General features: G+C 47.3%; 1 protein-coding gene across 2 annotated transcripts in view; it reads right to left on the bottom strand.

The window, feature by feature from the left end:
* LOC140188939 (uncharacterized) overlaps positions 1-24,396 on the bottom strand; it is a 103,828-nt gene that overhangs the window by 49,999 nt on the left and 29,433 nt on the right. The window contains exons 5-8 of one of the 2 annotated variants that reach the window (XM_072245593.1): positions 20,011-20,102; positions 13,595-13,895; positions 7,469-7,671; positions 3,360-3,485 (exon numbers count right to left, since the gene is read on the bottom strand). In XM_072245593.1, the coding sequence (XP_072101694.1) occupies positions 3,360-3,485; positions 7,469-7,671; positions 13,595-13,895; positions 20,011-20,102 (722 nt within the window). The remainder of the gene's footprint in view (positions 1-3,359; positions 3,486-7,468; positions 7,672-13,594; positions 13,896-20,010; positions 20,103-24,396) is intronic. The other variant, XM_072245594.1, reaches the window with a different exon arrangement.

The following is a 24,396-nucleotide window of genomic DNA, read 5'->3' as shown; positions in this document are numbered from 1 at the left end:
TTTATTCCTACTCTTTGCTTCCTGTCTGCTAACCAATTCTCCATCCACATCAATACCTTACCCCCAATACCATGTGCTTTAAGTTTGCACACTAATCTCCTGTGTGGGACCTTGTCAAAAGCCTTCTGAAAATCCAAATATACCACATCCACTGGTTCTCCCCTATCCACTCTACTAGTTACATCCTCAAAAAATTCAATGAGATTCGTCAGACATGATTTTCCCTTCACAAATCCATGTTGACTTTGTCCGATGATTTCACCGCTTTCCAAATGTGCTGTTATCACATCTTTGATAACTGACTCCAGCAGTTTCCCCACCACCGACATTAGGCTAACCGGTCTATAATTCCCCGGTTTCTCTCTCCCTCCTTTTTTAAAAAGTGGGGTTACATTAGCCACCCTCCAATCCTCAGGAACTAGTCCAGAATCTAACGAGTTTTGAAAAATTATCACTAATGCATCCACTATTTCTTGGGCTACTTCCTTAAGCACTCTAGGATGCAGACCATCTGGCCCTGGGGATTTATCTGCCTTCAATCCCTTCAATTTACCTAACACCACTTCCCTACTAACAAGTATTTCGCTCAGTTCCTCCATCTCACTGGACCCTCTGTCCCCTACTATTTCTGGAAGATTATTTATGTCCTCCTTAGTGAAGACAGAACCAAAGTAATTATTCAATTGGTCTGCCATGTCCTTGCTCCCCATAATCAATTCACCTGTTTCTGTCTGTAGGGGACCTACATTTGTCTTTACCAGTCTTTTCCTTTTTACATACCTATAAAAGCTTTTACAGTCAGTTTTTATGTTCTCTGCCAGTTTTCTCTCATAATCTTTTTTCCCCTTCCTAATTAAGCCCTTTGTCCTCCTCTGCTGAACTCTGAATTTCTCCCAGTCCTCAGGTGAGCCACTTTCTCCGGCTAATTTGTATGCTGCTTCTTTGGAATTGATACTATCCCTAATTTCTCTTGTCAGCCACGGGTGCACTACCTTCCTTGATTTATTCTTTTGCCAAACTGGGATGAACAATTGTTGTAGTTCATCCATGCAACCTTATCTATCATAGCTAATTCACGTCTCATACCTTCAAAGTTACCCCTCTTTAAGTTCAGAACCTTTGTTTCTGAATTAACTATGTCACTCTCCATCTTAATGAAGAATTCCACCATATTATGGTCACTCTTACCCAAAGGGCCTCTCACGACAAGATTGCTAATTAACCCTTCCTCATTGCTCAAAACCCAGTCCAGAATAGCCTGCTCTCTAGTTGGTTCCTCGACATGTTGGTTCAAAAAACCATCCTGCATACATTCCAAGAAATCCTCTTCCTCAGCACCTTTACCAATTTGGTTCACCTAATCTACATGTAGATTGAAGTCACCCATTATAACTGCTGTTCCTTTATTGCACACATTTCTAATTTCCTGTTTAATACCATCTCTCTCCACATCCTCTCCACATCCACTCTATCTGTGCCCTCTGGTCTTAGACTCCCCAACTATAGGAAACATCTTCTCCCACATCCACTCTATCTGTGTCCTCTGGTCCTAGACTCCCCCACAATAGGAAACATCCTATCCACATCCACTCTATCTGTGCCTTATAGGAATCATCCTCTCCCACATCCACTCTGTCTGTGCCCTTTCATCCTAGACCTCCCCACCCATAGGAAACTTCCTCTTGATGTCCACTGTATCTGTATCCTCTAGTCCCAGACTCCCATAGGAAACATCCTCTCCACATCCACTTTATCTGTGTCCTCTAGTCCCAGACTCCCCCACTATAGGAAACATCCTCTCCACATCCATTCCATCTGTGTCCTCTGGTCCTAGACTCCCCCAGAATAGGAAATATCCTCCCCACATCCACTCTATCTGTGTCCTCTGATCCTACACTCCCCCACTATAGGAAACATCCTCTCCCACATCCACTCTATCTGTGTGCTCTGGTCCTAGACTCCCCCACTATAGGAAACATCCTCTCCACATCCACTCTATCTGTGTCCTCTGGTCCTAGACTCTCCCACTATAGGAAACATCCTCTCCGCATCCACTCTATCTGTGTCCTCTGGTCCTAGGCTCCCCCACTATAGGAAACATCCTCTCCACATCCACTCTATCGAGCCCTGGATTACTAAGAGGGAGCATAAACACAGTGTGCATTTGTTACACCATGGTATGTTGAAACAGACAGCCTTCTCGGTAATACAATCACTTTCAAAGCTATCTAGAGGAGGTAGACAAATCTTAAATCTTGGTGATGGATGCATCCCATCAAATCCTCCAATCAATAAATTGCTAATCACACATAATATACTGCTGACTTGAGTTGAGTTAGTTTGATGATCCACACTACATTATCTCAGAGACAGCCACTGAATCCCATCTACCTCTTTCTCTTCCCAGCCCGAACGAGTTAGTCATAACCCACACCGATTAGCCCACATCATAAATGTGAGGCATTGCACCTTGGTAGGGGAAATGCAGGGAGACAGTACACTGCGTTGCTGATCAGAGAGACCTTGCTCCTTGAAAGTGGCCACACAGGTCGATTGTTGGTTAAGAAGGCTGATGGAATACTTGCTTTTATTAGTCGAGGCACTGAATTCAAAAGTCAAGAGGTTATGTTGCAACTTTATAAAACTCTGGTTAGGCCACATCTGGAGTATTGCACACTGTTCTAGTCACCCCACTACAGGAAGGATGTTGGGGCTTTGGAGAGGATGCAGAAGAGGTTCACCAGGATGCTACCTGGTTTAGAGGGCGTGTGCTATCACGAGAGGCTAGACAAACGGGTTGCTTTCTCTGGAGTGTCGGAGGCTGAGGAGGGATCTGACAGAGGTTTATAAGATGATGAGAGGCAAAGACAGAGTGGACAGGGAGTATCTGTTTCCCAGGGTTGAAATGTTTAATACCAGAAGGCAGGCGTTGAAGGTGAGAGGGGGGGGTAGGTTCAGAGGACAAGTTTTTCACTCAGAGCGTGGTGGATGCTTGGAATGTGCTGCCTGGTAAGGTGCTGGAGGCAAATACATTAGAGGCTTTTTAAGGGACTTTTGGATAGACACATGGATGTAAGGAGGATGGAGGGATGTGGACATGGTGTATGTAGGAGGGTTTTGTTTGGGTGTTTTTGATTTACTTTTCTAGCTGGGTCAGTACAACAATGTGGGCTGAATGGCCTGTTCCTGAGCTGTACTGTTCTGTGTTCTATGTTCCATTGCCCGAAGAGGAAAGGCAGTTTGAGAAAATGTACAGCGAACTACGAGCTAAATAAAAAAACATAAAGAAACTTCAAGGAACTTCTCTGATAAGATCACAGAGAGCATGTGGTAAAACTTCAGCGCTACTTTTTCCAAACCTGCTGGTATTCCTTCTCTCTGCTCTTGGTCTTCTGTTCCATCGTGCGTCGAGCGCTTTCCGCATTCTGCCGCTGACAGTTCAGCTCCTCGGAGAGCTGCTTCAACTTCTGCTCAAGGAGTGCGCACTGGAAAATAGATAGATAGATATACTTTACTGATCCCAAGGGTAATTGGGTTTCGTTACAGCAAAGTAAGTTGTCAGTCAGGATACCAGAATACCGTCCCACTTCAGCACAACACTTAAAAAAAAAGCTGAGTTTATAAATAATGAATAAAACCAATCTTCACTATACATAAATCTATACACACATGCAAAATTGCATTGTTCAGAACTTTCACAAAACCAAACTGGAGAGGGGGAGAGGGGAGAGGGGAGAGGGGAGAGGGGGAGAGGGGGAGAGGGGGAGAGGGGAGAGGGGAGAGGGGAGAGGGGTAGAGGGGGAGAGGGGTAGAGGGGGAGAGAGGGGGAGAGGGGGAGAGGGGGAGAGGGGGAGAGGGGGAGAGGGGGAGGGGGAGAGGGGGAGAGGGGAGGGAGACAGACAGTCACTGCCTGCAGAAATCTTAGGGGAAATCAGCCCAACCTGCCAGTGAAAGGCAGAAGAACCACCTTGGATATTTTTTCCCTAAAGCTTAATCAAGTTTTGGACAGAGTTTTTTGCAACACAGGCATGAACTATTGTTACTGATACTGATTTGCTAAGATTACCCTTATCTGTCACACGTACATCGAAACATACAGTGAAATGCATCGGTTTTGCACCGGCGACCCACACAGTCTGAGGACTGTGCTGGGGGCAGCCCGCAAGTGTCGTCACGCCCCCAGCGTGCCCGCAACCTACCAGCCCGAAGCCGTACGTCTTTGGACGGTGGGAGGAAACCGGAGCACCTGGAGGAAACCCAGACGGTCATGGGGAGAGCGTATGCACTCCTTACAGGCAACGACTGGAAGTGAACCCTTCAGAGCACTGCTGCCCAGAGAAATACATAACGCTTCATGAATTCGCCTGTCTCCCTCGCACCGAGGTCATCCTCATCTCGTCTGTATCGTTCAGAGTTTAGAATATTTCCTGCCCTAGCAAGCACACGCACCAAGACGCAGAGAAAAGCTTGAGGTACGGTGAATTCCCGCTGCTTCAGTGGAGTGCTGAAACAGCGTTCTCTCTTTGCCTCCGAGCCAACAAGGCCAAGTCCCCCCACCCCCTCACACTTCAGCGCTAGCTAAAGGGGGAAGGAAGGTGGAGAAGGGAACCTGCCACCGGTTAAACATGAAGTGTTTTCACGCACAACAACCAATTTCTCTGCAGGGAAACGAGTACTGCCTTTTGCAAACCACTGCCACTAATGAAGATTACCGCCTCCCCAAACAAGGGAGAATCTGCAGATACAGGAATTCCAAAGCAACACACAGACACAACCTCCCCACGACTTTGCCTGGTTCGTCTGTAACTCGGCAATAACTTTATTCTGCACTTTACAGTTCTTCACCCAGAAAGGAATAATAAAGAAGCTTCCCGACTTGGTGTGCACGGACACCTTACTTTATACTTTATTGTTGCCAAACAATTGGTACTAGAATGTCCAATCATCACAGCAATATTTGATTCTGTGCTTCACACTCCCTGGATTACAAATATTAAATATTAAAAATATTAAGTTAAAATTAGTAAATATTAAAAATTTAAATTATAAATCATAAATAGAAAATAGAAAAATGGGAAGTAAGGTAGTGCAAAAAAAACTGAGAGGCAGGTCCGGATATTTAGAGGGTACGGCCCAGATCTGGGTCAGGATCTGTTCAGCAGTCTTATCACAGTTGGAAGGAAGCTGTTCCCAATACTTAATGGTATTGGACCATGGCATTTAAGATAAAAATGTTGGGAAGCCCTGATTGTCTACTCCCAGTAAAGGAATGGCATGAGACGGGTACAGAGTAAACTCTGCGGGAGCAGAGAAACAAATCAAATAATACTGAAAAATAAATAGTACTGAGAACACGAGTTGTAGAGTCCTCGTGTGCTTTGTCCCCCCCCCCCCACCGTCCCACTCGTTTTACACCGATGACTGTGCGGCTAAGCACAGCTCCAACACCCGTGCACAAGTTTGCTGACGTCGTCACTGCTGAGGGCCAGATCAAAGGTGGTGATGAGTCAGCACACAGGAGGGAGGATGAAAATTTGGCAGAGTGGTACCGTAACACCTTCTCACACAATGTCAGCAAGACCAAGGAGAGATGTTTGTAGACTTCAGGAGAAGGAAACCAGAGGTCTATGAGGACCAGAAGTAGAGAGGGTTAGCAACTTCAAATTCCTGGGCGTTACTTTTAGGGGGACCTGTCCTGGACCCAGCACATAAATGGAATTGCGGAGACTTGACAAGTAATCAAAAACTTTGATAAACTTCTATAGACGTGTAGTGGAGAGTGTATTGACTGGTCTGTTATGGAAACACCAATGCCCTTGAACAGAAAATCCTACAAAAACTGGTGGATTTAACCCAGTACATCACGAATAAAGCCCTCCCCACCATTGAGAAAATCTACATGAAACACTGTCATAGGGAAGAAGTATCCATTGTCAGAGATCCCCACCACCCAGGCCATGCTCTGTTCTCGCTGCTGCCATCAGGTAGAAGTTACAAGAGCCTCAGGACTCGCACCACCATGTTACTACCCCTCAACTATGAGGCTCCTGAACAAAAGGGGATAACTACACCCATCTATTGAGATGTTCCCACAACCAACAATCTCACTTTAAGGGCTCTTTATCTTGTTATTTCATGTTCTCGTTATCTTTTTGCTACTTATTTACACAGTTTGTTGCCTTCTGCGCTCTGGTTGATCTCTCATTGATTCTGTTAATAGTTATTATTCTGTAGATTTGCTGAGTATACCGCGCAGGAAAATGAATCTAAGATTTGTACATGGTGACATGCACGTGCCCTGATAATAATTTTTACTTTGAACTTTGCACTTTGATACATCGCTGGAACATGTTCCCGTGGCAGCCGGCGAAGTAGGACGTTGAAAGGGGAAAGACCTCCAATATCTCCAAAGTGGGTCTGAATTTCAAGCTGAGGAAGTGAAAGCCACAATAGCATAATGCAATTACAGCTGGGGGGGGGGGGGTCAGAGTTCAGAGTTCAGAATTCAAATCCAGCGCCGGCTGTAAGGAGTTGGTACGTTCTCCCCGTGACCAGTTTCCTATCATAGTCCAAAGACGTACCGGTTGCTCGGTTAATTGCTCATTAGGAGGGAGGAGAAGATGACGGCTCGACGCATCGCGCGCGGCCATTCCAAATGAATGTTGTATTTGTAAAGTAGGGTGCCGTGCACAATCCGGATTTGATGGAGACAGCCGTCAGAAGCGCGGAGGAACATCTGGAGAAACTTCTGAAATGCCTGCTTCACTACCGCTGCTACTGTGCAATCGAGAATCTCCAGAGACGAAGGCCCCAAATCCTCGGCTTTGCCTATTGCCTATTGCCTGTTGCCAGGGCCGGGGTCACTCAGCAGAGATGCTGCTCGGTGTTCAGTGTTGGAGAGCTGGTCGCAGGCTCGGAGTTTTTCGGACGGACTCGGAGGCAGACTGCGGTCAGATGCTTCCAGGATGCTGCATCGGCAAGTTGGCGGCACTGGAGGTTTACCATCTGCGTGAGATCACGGGACTTTCGAGGGACTCTGAGACTTTTACCGTGCCCATGGTCTGTTCTTATCAAATTACGGTATTGCTTTGCACTGTTGTAACTATATGTTATAATTATGTGGTTTTTTTAAAGTTTTTAAGTCGGTTTGTCACGTGTTTTTGTGATATCATTCTGGAGAAACATTGTATCATTTCTTAATGCATGCATTACTAAACGACAATAAAAGGGGACTGTGTGTCCTCAATCTAATCTAATCTAATAAATTGTCCCGTGATTAGGCGAGGGTTAAATAGGTGGGTTGCTGGACTCGTTGAGCTGGAAGAGCCTGTTACGCGCTATGTCTCTAAACCAAAACAAAGTCTTCTATTTACATTTCTATTGATACTGATTGTTCTGTGTACACAAGCCACGTTGTATGTAGCTGTTGGAATGAGGTGCTGCTGGGCCTGCCAAGAGACGGTCACACCTTGTTTCTCGCCTGTTCCTGCTGCGCCGCTGCTCGCTCGAGGTCGTCCCTGCTCTTACACAGGGCCGATTCCTTCGCCGCCAGCTCGCCTCTGCATTTCTCCAGCAGCGACTGCGCTTCCTGCAGCTTGTTCAGGTGGTTTTTGATCTCCTTCTCCTGGGACTGAACCCAGAGCTCCAGCTCGGACATCGTACACTGCAGCACTGCGAGAGACGAAAACAAGGAGTAATTGACATCCTGAGAGAGATCTCAACGCACACAAAAATAAAGGTGTTTCGTATGAAAAGTGCTTTGCACCATATACTGTATGCCAATTCATAATTCACTTAAGACAGAGGCATTATTCTCCCTTAAGTTGCAAGATGTTTCATCAACTCCACAGTTTGCTCAAGGCATTTATGGAAATATTATTTACATAATCTACCTCGTCTTGCTTCACTGTGAATCAAATCTCACACACTTCAAGTCAAGTCAAGTCAAGTCACTTTTTATGGTCATTTCAACCATAACTGCTGGTACAGAACAGAGTAAAAATGAGACAACGTTCTTCAGGACCATGGTGCTACATGAAACAATACAACAACTACACTGACTACGTAAGAAAAAACACAAAAACTACACTAGACTACAGACTACCCAGGACTGCATAAAGTGCACAAAACAGTGCAGGCACCACAATAAATAATAAACAAGACAGTAGGCACAGTAGAGGGCAGTAGGTTGGTGTCAAGCCAGGCTCTGGGTATTGAGGAGTCTGATGGCTTGGGGGAAGAAACTGTTACATAGTCTGGTCATGAGAGCCCGAATGCTTCGGTGCCTTTTTCCAGATGGCAGGAGGGAGAAGAGTTTATACGAGGGGTACGTGGGATTCTTCATAATGCTGTTTGCTTTGCGGATGCAGCGCGTGGTGTAAATGTCTGTGACAGCAGGAAGAGAGACCCCGATGATCTCCTCAGCTGACCTCACTATCCGCTGGTGGGTCTTGCGATCCGAGATGGTACAATTTCCGAACCAGGCCGTGATGCAGCTGCTCAGGATGCTCTCAATACAACCTCTGTAGAATGTGCTGCGGATGGGGGGTGGTGGGAGATGGACCCAACTCCTCAACCTAGAACAAGGGCTCCCAACCTTTCCAGCCTTGGACCAATACCATTAAGCAAGGGGTCTGGGGTGAACCCCTGACCCAGAATGTCTTACTCATATACATTAATGAAAGAACATTACAGGAGGGGGAACCCAGAGGCCCATGAGCCTGTACTGATCGGAGGATCAGAGCTGGAGAGCATCACGAAACTTTTAAATTCCACTATCTCAGAGGACCTGTTCTGGACGCCTCATAAATATAATTGCAAAGAAAGCACGACAGCCCCTCTAATTCCTCAGGAGTCTGTGCAGGTTTGGTACATCATCAAAAACATAGAACATAGAAAACCTACAGCACAATACAGACCCTTCGGCCCACAAAGTTGTGCCAAACATGTCCCTACGTTAGAAATTACTAGGGTTACCCACAGCCCTCTATTTTTCTAAGCTCCATGTACCTATCCAAAAGTCTCTTAAAAGACCCTATCGTATCTGCCTTTACCACCGTTGCTGGCAGCCCACTTCACGCACTCACCACTCTCTACGTAAAAACTTACCTCTGACATCTCCTCTGTACCTACTCCCAAGCACCTTAAACTTGTGCCCTCTTGTGGCAGCCATTTCAGCCCTGGGGAAAAGCCTCTGACTTCCCACACAATCAATGCCTCTCATCATCTTGTACATCTCTATCAGGTCACCTCTCATCCTCCGCTGCTCCAAGGAGAAAAGGCTGAGTTCACTTAACCTATTCTCATAAGGAATGCTCCCCAAACCAGGCAGCATCCTTGTGAATCTCCTCTGCACCCTTTCTATGGCTTCCACATCCTTCCTGTGGTGAGGCGACCAGAACTGAGCACAGTACTCAAAAACCTTGACAAATTCTATGGATGTGTAGTGGAGGGTGTACTGACTGGCTGCATTATGGGAACACCAATGCCTTTGAATGGAAAATCCTACAAAAGGTAGTGGATTCGGCCCAGAAGCCCTCCCAACCATTGAGCACATCTACATGAAACGCTGTCGTAGGAAAGCAGCATCCATCATCAGAGATTCCCACCACCCAGGCCGTGCTCTCTTCTCGCTGCTGCCATCAGGTAGAAGGTACAGGAGCCTCACGACTCACACCACCAGGTTCAAGAACAGTTACTACCCCTCAACCGTCAGGCTCTTGAACAAAAGAGGACAACTACACTCATTCTACTTCTGGTGTTCCCACAACTAATAGTCTTCATCTCCTGGTCTCATGTTCTCGTTATTTATTGATCTTTTATTTATATTTGCATTTACACAGTTTGTTGTCTTCTGCACTCTGGTTGATCTTTCATTGATGCTGTTTACAGTTACTATTCTATAGATTTGCTGAGTATGCCCGCAGGAAAATGAATCTCAGGGTTGTGTGTGGTGAGTTATCAACTTCAAAGTTTCTGCATAATCACTCAAAGAGCTGAACTACACCTGCATGTAACAAGAGCTGTATAACTCATCTTCTTCTACCTTAGGCCATGAACTTATCAATCATCCCTGCTGTGGACCACTTTCTGGAGGTCCAAGACACTGACTTCTACAAAGGAGGGATCCATATGCTTGAACAACAGAGACCCTAGCACCTATCCTTGCGTCACGGACCTCCTGCCAGAAAAACAGCCTTCCACCCTTACTCGCTGTCTTCTACGGGCAAGCCAGATCCCAATCCAAAATTGCAGTTTAGCCTGGGTCCTGTGCACCATTACCTTCTGAATCAACCTACCACAGGGGACCTTTACAAATGCCTTATTAAAATCCACATGGATAACGATCACTGTCGTACCCTCATCAAGTACCTCGTGTCAGTCACCCCCTGAAAAAAGAAAATCAATCAAGTTTGTAAGGTACGAACAGCCCCGCACAAAGCCATGCCGACTGCCCCTAGGCAGGTCGTATCTTTCTGAATGTGCACCCCGCGGTTTTCTCTCCAGTAACTTGCTGACCACTGATATGAACCTCGCTGGCCAATATTTATTTGGATTATCCCCTTCTTGAACAAAGGCACAACACTGCCACTCTCCTGTCCACCAGGACCACACCTATTGCTAGTGAAGACACAAAGATCCTAGTCAAAGCCCCAGCAAACTCCTCGCTTGCTTCGTTCAATATTCTGGGATACAGAAACATAGAAAACCTACAGCACAATACAGGCCCTTCTGCCCACAATGCTGTGCCGAACATGTATTTACTTTAGAATTACCTAGGGTTACCCATAGCCCTCCATTTTTCTACGCTCCATGTACCCATCCAGGAGTTTCTTAAAAGACCCTATCATATCCGCCTCTACCACCGTTGCCAGCAGCCCATTCCACATACTCACCACTCTCTGCGTAAAAAACTTACCACTGACATCTCCTCTGTACCTACTTCCAAGCACCTTAAAACTGTGCCCTCTCGTGCTAGCCACCTCAGCCCTGGGGAAAAGCCTCTGGCTGTCCACACGATCAATGCCTCTCATCACCTTATACACCTCTATCAGGTCACCTCTCATCCTCCGTCGCTCCAAGGAGAAAAGGCCAAGTTCACTCAACCTATTCTCATAAGGCACGCTGTGCAATCCTTGTAAATCTCCGCTATAGTTTCTACATCCTTCCTGTAGTGAGGTGACCAGAAATGAGCACAGTGAGGTCTGACCAGGGTCCTATGTGCATCAGGTCCAGGGGATTTATCCACCTTAATGCGTTTCTGACGACCCAGCATCACCTGCTCTTTAACCTCAAAAATTAGTGTGTGCAACACACACCAAATGCTGGAGGAACTCAGCAGGTCAGGCATCTATAGATAGTCAACGTTTCAGGCCGAGACCCTTCATCAGGACAGAGAAGGAACGGGGAAGACACCAGAATACAAAGCTGGGGGTAGGGGCAGAGGCCAGCTGGAAGGTGATAGGTGAAGCCAGGTGGTTGGGAAAGGTCAAGGGCTGGAGAAGAAGGACATAAAAACATAAGAAATAGAAGCAAGAGTCGACCATCTGGCCCGTCGAGCCTGCTCCGCCATTCAATAAGATCATGACCGATCTGGCCATGGACTCATCTCCACCTACCTGCCTTTTCCCTTAATAACCCTTAATTCCCCTAAGGAATCTGATGGGAGAGGTGAGTGGACCACCTTGGCCCATGAGGAGGCCATGGACCGACACGTCAGAACGGGAATGGGAATCAGGGTAAGAACGCCTGGCCACCGGGAAGTCCCGCTAGTGGCGGATGGAGCGGAGGTGCTTGACGAAGTGCCCCCCCCCCCCCCCGATTTACAAGGGGTCTCACCGACGTGGAGGAGGTCGCATCAGACACAATAGGTGAGCCCAGCAGATTCACAGGTGAAGATTTGCCAGACCTGGCAGGACTGCCTGGGGCCCTGAATGGGGGTGAGGGAGGAGGTCTATGGACAAGTGTTAGGGTGCTTGCAGGGATTTGTGTCGGGAGGGAGATTAGTGGGGAGGGACGAACGGACAAGGGAATCGCGGAGGGAGTGCGATCCCTGTGGAAAGGGGCGTGGGGGGAGGGAGGTAAAGGTATGTATAGTGGTAGGATCCTTGGTGGAAATTGCCGAGGATAATGGGAAATGCCCTATTTCCAATTTCTTCTCCTCAGCAAATACCAACCCAAAGCACTCATTCAGTACCCAGCCACTTGCTTGGACTCCTAGTGCAAATTCCCTCCTTTATCCTTAAGTGGACCCAACTTATCCTCTTTCTCTTAGTGTCTGTCTAAGATTTAGATGTAGATTTAAGCATGGTAACAGGCCCATCTGGCCCAACCAGTCCACACCGTCCAATTACACCTACACGACCAGTTAACCTATTAACCGGTACGTCTTCGGAATGTGGGAGGAAACCCACACAGTCACACAGGGAGAACACACAACCTCCTTCCAAACAGCGGCGGGAATTGAACCCGGGTCACCGTAACGCCAACTGCTACGCCCCAGTGCCTCGAGATTATCCTTGACCTTGCTTGCTAAGGTCAAATTCAACTTTAGAATTTAGATAAGCACGTCTTTCCCTCTCCACCCCTCTCCGCTTTCCGCAGGGATCAGTCCCTCCGCGACTCCCTGGTCCACACGTCCCTCCCCACGGATCCCCCGCCCGGCACTTATCCCTGTAAGCGTAAGTGCTACACCTATCCTTACACCTCCTCTCTTGCCACCATTCAGGGCCCCAAACAGTCCTTCCAGGTGAGGCAAGACTTCACTTGTGAGTCTGTTGGGGTCATCTATTGCATCCGGTGCGGCCTCCTCTACATCGGTGAAACCCGACGCAGATTGGGGGACCGCTTCATCGAGCACCTCCGCTTCGTCCGTCACAACAGACAGGATCTCCCAGTTGCCACCCACTTCAACTCTGCTTCCCATTCGGATATGTCCATACATGGCCTCCTCTACTGCCATGATGAGGCTAAACTCACGTTGGAGGAGCAACATCCCATATACCGTCTAGGTAGTCTCCAGCCCCTTGGTATGAACATAGAATTCTTCAACTTCTGGTAATTCCCTCCCCCTCCCTTCCTCTACCCCTATGTCACTTTGCCCCCTCCCCCAGCTGCCTATCACCTCCCTCATGGTTCCGCCTCCTTCTACTACCCATTGTGTTTTCCCCTATTCCTTCTTCGCCTTTCCTGCCTATCCCCTCCCTGCTTCTCCTCCCCAACCCTTTACCTTTCCCCTTATTGGTTTTTCACCTGGAACCTACCAGCCTTCTTCCCACCCTCCCTCCACCTTCTTTATAGGGCCTCTGCCCCCTCCCTCTTCAGTCCTGACGAAGGGTTCTGGCCCGAAACATCGACTGATCGTTTCCACGGATGCTGCCCAACCTGCTGAGTTCCTCTAGCGTGTTGTGAGTGTTGCTTTGACCCCAGCATCTGCAGAGTATTTTGTGTCAACTTTAGAATTTCAGCTTCTTCCAAAAAAAAAAATTATAGCCGGGATGGAAAAGCTACCCTCTTTGTTCCATACAACCCCTCAGCTCCTTTGAAAAGAAAATGGAAGCAAGTTGCCACTACTAGAAGATTTGTCAAACAGTACCTTGGTTTTCTTTCCTCAGTTCCTGGACTTGCACCCTGACCGACTCTTCCAGGTGGTTGTCCTTGGAATCCAATTCAAGGTGACTGGTCTTGTTGTTCTGCTGTGGGCTCCTGGGATTGTGGTACAGGGATGCCCTTGGCTGTTCCCACGGGAACACAGAGGAAGAGGATCCGTGTCTAACCGGACTCTCGGCCACCTGAGCGGGTGCTTTCTCCTGCTGCCAGGAGAAGGTGGAGGCTCTGATCTGCTGCGGAGCACTTTCGCGATGGTTCTTGTTGCTGCTGAATTGCAACTGTTGAACCTTGGGCAGGAGAACATTCAATGAACAAACACACCTTGGGCAGCAGCGGTAGACCATGGCACCTGCAAAAGACTTAACAGCGTCTCTTCACCCCCCACCCGCCCCATAACCTGAAAGCAGGGTGAGGGGTTGGGTGAAATTAAGCGTACGGTGTTGGAACTGGGACACTGCAGAGCGTCGGCATGCCAGACACATCTTAATTCACCGGGACAAAATAAATACTGGAATCCCACTTCCTGACAGCGTACCTCCAAAATCGCATAAGGCAAAGGAAGTCTGAAGCAGGATTATTAATTCTTTCACAGTGCAAGGAAATGCAAAGCTACTGGAGGAATCACTAACAGAACAAGATCTGCAGACGCTGGAAATCCAAAGCAACACACACAAAATGCTTACATTGCGTTGGTTCCTAATGCAAAAAAAAACATTTATGCATTTCACTTTACGTTTTGATGTACGTGTGGCAGATGAATGAATCTGAATCCAAAGCAATACACACACACAAAACGCTGGAGGAACTCAGCAGGCTAGGCAGCATCTATGGAAATGAATAAACAGCCAACGTTCCGGGCTGGGACCCTTCATCGGGACTAGACAGGAATGGGGAAGAAGTCAGAGTAAGAAGGTGGGGGGAGGGGGAGGAAGAAGTACAAGGTGGTAGGTGATAGGTGAAACCAGGAGAGGGAGAAGGAGGGTGAAGTAAAGAGCTGGGCAGTTAATTGGTGGAAGAGATAAAGGGCTAGAGAAGGGGGAATCTGTTAGGGGAGGGTAGAAGACCAGGGAAGAAAGGGAAGGGAGAGGAGCACCAGAGGGAGGTGACAGGCAGGTAAGGAGATACAGTGAGAGAAGGAAACGGAATGGGGAATGGTGAAGGGGAGAGGGGCAATTACCAGAAATTAGAGAAATCAATGTTCGTGCCATCAGGTTGGAGGCTACCCAGACAGACAGACAGGCAGTTGCTCCCCCAACCTGAGTGTGGCCTCATCGCAGCAGTAGAGGAGGCCATGGACCGACATGTCAAAATGCGGATGGGAAGTGGAATTATAATGAGTTGGCCACTGGGAGATTCGAATTTTTCTGGTAGGTGCTCGGCGAAGCGGTGTCTCAATCTACGTCGGGTCTCACCGATATACAGGAGGCCACATATGACCCCAACGGATTCACAGATAAAGTGTTCCCTCATCTGGAGAACTGTTTGGGACCCTGAAAGGTGGTGAGGGAGGTGGTGTAGGGGCAGGTGTAGCACTTGTTCCACTTGCAAGGATAACTGCCAGGAGGGAGATAAGTGGGGAGGGACGAGTGGACAAGGGAGCGATCCCTGCAGAAAGCAGAAAATGGGAGGAAGAAAAGATGTGCTCGGTAGTGGGATCCCACTGGAGATGGCAGAAGTTCCGGAGAATTATGTGCTGGACGCGGAGGCTGGTGGGGTGGTAGGTGAGGACAAGAGGAACCCTATCCCTGGTGGGGTGGCGGGAGGATGGGGTGAGGGCAGACGTGTGCGAAGTGGAAGAGATGCAACTGAGGGCAGCGTTGATGGTGGAGGGAGGGAAGCACCTTTCTTTGAAGAAAGGGACATCCCAGTAATTCTGGAATGAGAATACTCAATCCCTGCACAGGCTCAACAGTGGGAAAAAAGGAAAATGGTAAAATTCGACCAGTGGGTAGGAATATAAACCCAAATGGTAGCAGCAAACAGTGAAGTGCTAACAGCTGTCCTTTCCAGCTACTCGCGCTGTAGTGGCGCTCCCTGTTAGCGGGTTGACACTATGTGCTCTAGTGTTATCAAAATAGGAAAGCATAGGCAAAACAAAATGATAACTTTATTATGCAATCAAGTACCAGCACTTACCATTGAAGACGATGCTTTGTATGGTGTGTTTTGCTAATTTCAGACGCATTAACAAGCTGTTCTACTTTGTTCTAAATGGTGGATACAGCCCAACCCTTCACAGGAAAGGGCCCTCCCCACCATTGAGCACTGACACCAGAAAGCAGCATCTATCATCAAAGACCACCCTGCCCCCCCACCACACCATCCGGCCCATGCTCTCTTCTCGCTGCTGCCATCGGTGACCCTTGGGTCCTGTACCCCCACCAGGTTCAGGCACAGCTATTACTCCTGAACCAGCCTGGATAACCTCACTCACCTCAACAATGAACTGGCTCCACATTTGTGGACCCACTGCCAAGTACTCTACAATCCAGGACGTGGAAGGTTACGGGGAGAAGGCAGGAGAATAGCGTTGAGAGGGGAGTGGATCAGCCACAATGAAATGGCGGGGCAGATTCGATGGGCCAAATGGCCTAATTCTGCTCCTATTATCTTATGGTCATAACTCGTCAAGTCAAGTCAAGTGACTTTTTATTGTCATTTCGACCATAACTACTGGTACAGTACACAGTAAAAACGAGACAATGTTTTTCAGGGCCATGGTGCTACATAGTCATAGTCATACTTTATTGATCCCCAGGGAAATTGGTTTTCGTTACAGTTGCACCATAAATAATTAAATAGTAATAAAACTATAAATAATTAAATAGTAATATGTAAATTATGCCAGGAAATAAGTCCAGGACCAGCCTATTGGCTCAGGTTGTCTGACCCTCCAAGAGAGGAGTTGTAAAGTTTGATGGCCACAGGCAGGAATGACTTCCCATGACATTCAGTGTTGCATCTCGGTGGAATGAGTCTCTGGCTGAATGTACTCCTGTGCCCACCCAGTACATTATGTAGAGGATGGGAGACATTGTCCAAGACGGCATGCAACTTGAAACAATACAAAAACCACACTGAACTGCGTAAAACAACACAGAGACTACACTAGACTACAGACCTACCCAGGACTGCATAAGGTGCACAAAACAGTGCAGACATTGCAATAAATAATAAACAAGACAATAGGCACAGTACAGGGCAGCAGGTCGGTGTCAGTCCAGGCTCTAGGTATTGAGGAGTCTGATGGCTTGGGGTCTGATGTCCTCAATATTATTTATTAATTATTACTTTTGTATTTGCACAAGTCTGTCTTCTTTTGCACACTTGTCGTTAGTCTATGTGTGTAGTTTCTCACTGATTCTACTGTGATTCTTTGTACCTACTGTGAATGCCCGCAAGAAAATGAATCTCAGGCTAGTGCATGGTGACATACACGTACTTTGACGATAGATTTATTTTGAACTTTGAATCTCGTTGGGAGGACCGAATAACAGGAAATTCCAGGCTTTAGACCAGCAACCGGAAAAAAAGTTTTCCCCAAGACCACGAAAGTTGACCAAAGTCAATAGTTCTCTGAAGCCAGAGAGGGAGAGCGTGAGAAACAAAAAAAACTCCTGCTGTGATCTGGTTTAGGAAGGAGGATTCCTGAGAGTGGGGCCAAGTTTTTAAAAGCTTCCACAAGAGGAAGACTATAAACTAGTTTGAGTCGTAGTCAAAGACACTTTGCACAAAAATGGATAAGGAGAACGGTCAACAGGTCAGGAAGCATCTTGGTAGAAAGAAACTATGTCAATGTTCCAATTCTTTCTCCATAGATGCCATCTCACCAACTCAGCCTTTCTATTCTTGTTATTTAAGATTTCCAATGACGATAATCCAACGATTGACTATTTGGAAATGCCAACTTATTACCTATCCCACCCAGCGCTATTTGCTGTTCGGGCATAATCCTGAAGTTAAGAGTATGTGGCAAAATATTAACTTTGGCAGCCAATATTTAGACCCGAACCTGTATTGTAGATTAAGTTTAAAATGCAGTCCTGGACAACAGCTTCCAGGAGCTGTGGACGCCAGTTAATTGAAAACCAGACAATGCTGATTTGACATTCATTTTGGGTGTCTGGAGTGTGGGTGCGAAGGAGGAGGTGGTGTGAAAACTATATGCAATTCAAAGGAAGCACTGTAGATACATTGTAACTATAGAATTGTCCTTTGATCTTCAGTATATAAAATGTCATGCAATATTGGGTCAACAGGCCTCTACCTCCGAAAGGGTCGCAATATGATGCCTGCTGCTCTTTTTTTTATTGAATAAAACACTTCTATATCTACCAGTTTCAGTCTCTCCCTGGTGACTTTTCCCATCTCACCTGACTCCAGGATCCCGTGATCCCTTCCGACTCACCCAACTGCGCTATCTGCACTCCCCCCCTCCTTTGAACTCAACTGGTTCGGATGCCTATGCTCCCTTTCTTCCTTTTGTTCTTTTTCGGCGTGTGCCTGCGTGCGTGCGAGTCTGTGCGTCTGTGTCTGCGTGTCCGTGCGTACATCTGTGATGATGTTTTATTTCACGGCTTTTACAAGGCACGGAGCGAGAGAGACCGTGTGGCGTGCCACTCCTCCTATGCTCCCTTGCAACATCCACTGAAAAATCTTCCGTGTTACAAAAAGCGAATTAAAAATACGTCGCAGTCCAGAAAGTCTGCTGGACTAAAGTCCTGAGAATACCAGATTAATGGAGTCTTGTTATACTTTGTTTTTCAATTCAGACAATTCATACGATGTTTAGGACTATTAGCCGGTTGCTATTAATATCGTTAGCACTATTAACGTTTTGCCTGCAGTTCATCCCTCTTTGAATCTGCATCAAAGTAAATGGGCGCCACAGTAACGTAGCCGCTAGCGCGACGCTTTTACAATCCGGGAATTCCGGAGTTCAGTTCCTGCCGCTGTCCGTAAGGAGTCTGGACGTTCTCCCCGTGAACATGTGGGGGTTTCCTCCCACAGTCTAAAGACGTACTGGTTGGTAGGTGAATTGGTCATACTCATAGTCATAGTAGTCATACTGAATACTTCACAAGTAGTCATTGTGAATTGTCCGGTGATTAGGTCAGGGTTAAATAGACAGGATGCTGGGCGGAGTGAGCCATTGTGCAGGAGGGGTCTGTTCTGCATTTTATCCCTAAATAAATAAACTAAATAAGATGTAATAACGTCAGACTAATGGACTTCTTCAAACCATTGGATGTTCCCCTTATTAACACACAAAGAAACTTTTTAATATACTCGTACACAACAGTAGAGTACATTTTCCCATTACCCTGGTGAGCTTTTAAGTGGGCAGGAAATAAACAAGCACTCAAGACCCAGATGCTAACTGTAAAAATTTACCCACGTTCCTGACCCCTGGTGTCTCAGGCCCCACACACCCTGCTTGAACTCTCTCTGAGCGCTGGCTCACAGTCTGGAGGAGCATGAGCCTGATCCAGGCCATCAGGCTCCCCGGGTATTCGAATGGCAGGCTATTGTGAACACACACACACACACACACACACACACACACACACACACACAATGCTGGAGGAACTCACCAAACCAGGCAGCGTCTATGGAGAGGAATAAGCAGTTGGCCACGCTCAGTTTGGAGGAGCAACACCTTGTATTCCATTGGGTAACCTCCAAGCCGCAGGCATGAACATCAATTTCTCAGTGACTTCGTCCCCTCCCCTTCTCTCTTTTTCCGTTCCCCGTTCCAGTCCTCACTCCAGCCCGTCTCTTCTCCTTACACGCCAATCACCTCTCTCTGGAGCCCCTCACCCTTCACTTTCTCCCATGGTCCACTGTCCTCACCTATCAGATTCCTTCTTCTTCAGCCCTTTCCCTCTTCCACCTATCACCTCCCAGCTTCTTACTTCGTCTCCCCCTCACCTGGTCTCAAGTGTCACCTGTCTCCTTGCACTCCTTCACCTTCCCCCACCTTTTTATTTCTGGCTTCTTCACGCCCCCCCCCTTCACCTCCCAGCTTCTTACCTCATCCCTCCTCCCCCACCCACCCCCCTTCCTCCTCACCAGGCCTCAAGTATCACCTGCCAGCTAGCACTCCTTTCCTTCCCACCCGCCCCTCACCTTCCTATTCTGGCTTCTTCCCCCCTTCCTTTCCAGTCCAGATGAAAGGTCCCGGCCCGAAACGTCGACTGGTTATTCCCCTCCATAGATGCTGCCTGACCTGCCGAGTTCCTCCAGCATCTTTGTAGTGCGTTGTCAAGATTTCCACCATCTGCAGAAGCTCACGTTTCCGAATTGTGGCCTGCTGGTTAGGCTGCCTTATTTGTGATACAAGGACCCCCCCCCCACCCAAAAAAAAATGCAAGATCCACATAATTTTAGCTGAACACTGACCTGCAGCTTCAATGCTTTCACTTCAGCACTCAGCCGTTTCTTCTCCTCTACCTCCCGGCTGTATTTCCCTTGCAGTTCAACCCACTTCGGATCTGCGTCAAAATAAAGAAGCCACAAATTGCAGGGGGTACTCCATGATTTGCAGCTCCCAAACCCTACAAACCCACAACACCTTCCAGCTAGGAGGATGAGCAACGGGCCACATGGGACTGACATCAAATCACCACCTAACACGCTGAGAATTCTTACTCAATCGTTTTTTTTTATTCAGATACAGCAATGCCTCGATTTAATCCCATCCTAACCACAAGGCAATGTACAAAAACCAATTAACCTACCAACTGGTTCATCTTTGGACTGTGGGAGGAAACCGGAGCATCTTTGGACTGTGGGAGGAAACCCACCCGGTCACAGGGAGAACGTACAAACTCCTTACAGGCAGCGGCAGGAATTGAACCCAGGTCTCCGGGACAGTAAAGCGTTGTGCTAACCACTATGCTACCATGCACCTCCCCCCCCCCCCCCCCCCCCCCAGTGTCACACACTCCGGTGAAGTCCTGGAACTCCCAACCCATGACAGTGGAACCACTTTTTCCACAAGAGTTGAAGACGGAACACTCACCACCTCAAAGGGACAATTAGGAATGGAGAAATAACTTCAGGCTGAGCCAGTGTGTCCATATTCCTCAATGTTAATAGTTCCTTAAGGGTGCTATAGCCAGGGGTGGTAATGGGGATAATACCCCCAGTGGTGTGTGCACCTCAAATAGCCTCTGACAACCAAATCCAGCTCCCGGCCTTTATCTGTGGTTTAGCTACTAAGCCCGGCGGAACAGTTTCTACTGACGAGAGAAGGAGCAAAGGTGGGTTACTAGTGCCTTAAAACCAGTCACCAGCCGTGGTCGGCAGCTCACCTAGGAGAAGGAAAACTCTGATCTCAAATCTCCCCTGTCTTGCGGTTGTACCCACTCCTGGGGAACACTTCGGGAGTAAACTCCCCGAGGGTAAAAAATCCGGAGCTGGGCTCCCTAAGGCAGTCTTACGTTGAGCTCAACGCTGACCAGCAACTCCTGCGACGCTGCTGGTGCCAAAATGTACCGGTCTCTGCCGTTCCTTTGGATTATCGGATGTGTGTGGGGTAGTAGCAGCTTGCTCTCCATATCGTACTGCCCTGGCTTGCGTATCTACACAGCTAGGACATCCTGACCAATGGAGGCCTCAGAGATAGAAGTTTGTAAAGTTATAAGAAGCACATTAAGAGACAGAGAGTCAGAATCCTTTTCCCCCCCAAAGCAGAAATGTTAAATACTAGAGAACACGTATTTAGAATGGGAAGGCGGGGGAAAGTTTAAAGGAGTGGTATGGGGAAAGTGTTTATTTATCTACTCCGCACAGAGAGTGTGTTGCTCAGATTGCACAGGGGTGGTAGAGCAAGTAGGTAGAATAATGACATTTAAGAGGCTTTTAGATAGGCACGTTAACGTGCAGAGTATGGAAAAATGTGGGTCATAATCAGGCAGAAGGGGTAAGCTTAATTATGTATCATGTTCAGCATTCATTTTATGAGCTGAAGAATTATTTCTGTGCCAGACATGACAATTTTAAGAGAACCCCAAAACAAGATGGGATTGGGTGGTCGTGAGACTCTACACCCTCTCCCTCGCACGCAGAAACACATTTCAACTTAACCCAAGGCTCAGAGGACTTAAGGTTCTTCCTTTGACTGACTTTGGGGATAGCTAAACTTGTCAACGTTAAAGCCTTCAAATGCCACAAAACTGCACGGCTGCCTCATTTTATTATAGCTGCTTGGAGACCAGGGACCACAAGCCGGTTACACAGCTCACACAAGATCTCCAAGGCAGTAGCTAACCCAGTAAGCCAAGTTTCCCATGAATCTGAGCACAGGATTAAAGCTTCCGTAACCCAAATGCTGGAATTTGAAGCACTGGTCTCACAGGAGTTGTATTGAAACAGAACTCAGATTCAAAGTCTCACAGGAGCTGAAATGAAACAGAATTTAGATTCAGAGTCCTACAGGAGTTGAACAGAATTCACAGAAACATAGAAAACCTACAGCACAACACAGGCCCTTCAGTCCACAATGCTGTGCCAAACATGTCCTTACCTTAGAAATTACCTAGGGTTACCCATAGCCCCCTGTTTTTCTGAGCTCCATGTACCTGTCCAGAAGCCTCTGAAAAGACCCTATCGTATCCGCCTCCACCACTGTTGCCGGCAGCCCATTCCACGCACTCACCACTCTCTGCGTGAAAAAAACTTACTCCTGACACCTCCTCTGTACCTACTTCCAAGCACCTTAAAACTGCACCCTCTCGTGCTAGCCATTCCAGACATGGGAAAAGACCTCTGAGTATCCACACAATCAATACCTCTCATCATCTTATACACCTCTGTCAGGTCACCTCTCATCCTCCATCGCTCCAAGGAAAAAAGGCTGAGTTCACTCAACCTATTCTCATAAGACATGCTCCCCAATCCAAGCAACATCCTTGTAGATCTCCTCTGCACCCTTTCTATGGTTTCCACGTCCTTCCTATAGTGAGGTGACCAGAAGTGAGCACAGTGCTCCAGTGGGGTCTGACCAGGGTCCTATGCAGCTGTAACGTTACCCCTCGGCTCTTAAAATCAATCCCACGATTGATGAAGGCCAATGCACCGTATGCCTTCTTAAACACACAGTCAACCTGTGCAGCAGCTTTGAGTGTCCTATGGACTTGGACCCCAAGATCCCTCTGATCCTCCACACTACCAAGAGTCTTACCATTAATACTGTATTCTGCCATCATATTTGACCTACCAAAATGAACCACCTCACACTTATCTCGGTCAAACTCCATCTGCCACTTCTCAGCACTGTTTTGCAACCTATCAATGTCCCTCTGTAACCTCTGACAGCCCTCCACACTATCCACAGCACCCCCAACCTTTGTGTCATCGGCAAATTTACTAACCCATCCCTCCACTTCCTCATCCAAGAGTAGGGTAGGGGTCCCAGAACATCGCGAAGAGTAGGGATCCCAGAACAATTCAGATTCAGTGTCTCACAGGAGTTGAACAGAATTTAGATTCAGAGTCACACAGGAATTTAAGTACAACATCACACAGGAATTTGAGTACAACAGTATTCAGAGTCAGAATCTCACAGTAATTGAAATACAACAGTATTCAGAATCAGAGTCACACAGGAGTTCAACAGAATTCAGATTCAGAGTCTCACAGGAGATGAATAGTATTGTTATAAATACAGTTTGAAAATGAAGTGAGCTAGCATCCCAGACCATGAAGGATGCCATCAGGAGCCATCTTGCCTCATAAACACTGGAATAATGAGTTTGCAATCTACCCATCTTAGTTTGTCAGGTTTTCCTCCCCCCACCTCACCCCCATCATTGCTCTGTGAGAGCTGGTTAAACATTGCCGAGGAGAAACAAGCAGTAATTTGTATTTTATTTTGTTGGCACCATGGGAGCCAATGGAAGCTGGCAAGGCTGGACTGGGATCTAAGAGCCGAGATAAAGGGTGGAAAAGCGGCTGGAGGCAGGAAATGTCAGTCAGACTGAACTGTCAGAGAGTTCCAGCAACATGCAGATTAACTTCTGCGCCTGACTGACCTACAAGCCCTCAACTTTGCACACTGGTATTTAGGAAATGTGCAGTTTGCATTTACACAACTAAATAAACACTGCAGTGTCATCTTGCCACCAGGGATCAATAAGCAGAATTTGAACATATTGTTGATGTCCATCCTTACAGTAATCCCCAGAGCTTTAAACCCCTATTCTTCACCTCTGTATCTGCGACCCACAGTGCAGGGGTCATACACGGGGAGCCGGCAATTGGTTCAGGTCCAGTATCAACCAGGGATGAGTGATTTTCATCCACCAGGTTAAACAAGGGAGGCCGGGGTAATTCCTCCTAGGGCAAAGGCACTTTGGATATTTTCCAGTAAGCGTTAGATTGAGTAAACAGAAGTTATTCTCATTATCAAAGGGTTGAGAAAAAGATACAGAGGGAGAAAAAGACAAAGTGAGTGGTTGTGGCTTGGAATTGTGGCTCGGAGCCTGGTAGACGACGACAACCAGAACTTCTAAAAAGAATCGAATGACACAATGGAATACAAGTTAAAGAGAAAGAAACTGGGACTAACAGAATAACTCTGCAGGAGGACTGGTGAAGACTCAATGGGCAAAAAAAAACTGTGTGTGTGTGTATATATATATATATATATATATATATATATATAACAGTTACCAGGCTCACCTCAGTTTCAATTCTCTTTGATACATCATCACCCATATCCATTTCACCAACAACCTGTGGCACCAGCAATCTCTTCTAATCCTGACCCCCAGGACCCCAGTA

This window comes from Mobula birostris, chromosome 28 (assembly GCF_030028105.1).
Source record: "Mobula birostris isolate sMobBir1 chromosome 28, sMobBir1.hap1, whole genome shotgun sequence".
Lineage (NCBI taxonomy): Eukaryota > Metazoa > Chordata > Chondrichthyes > Myliobatiformes > Myliobatidae > Mobula > Mobula birostris.
This window is presented reverse-complemented; position numbering and strand designations above follow the sequence as displayed.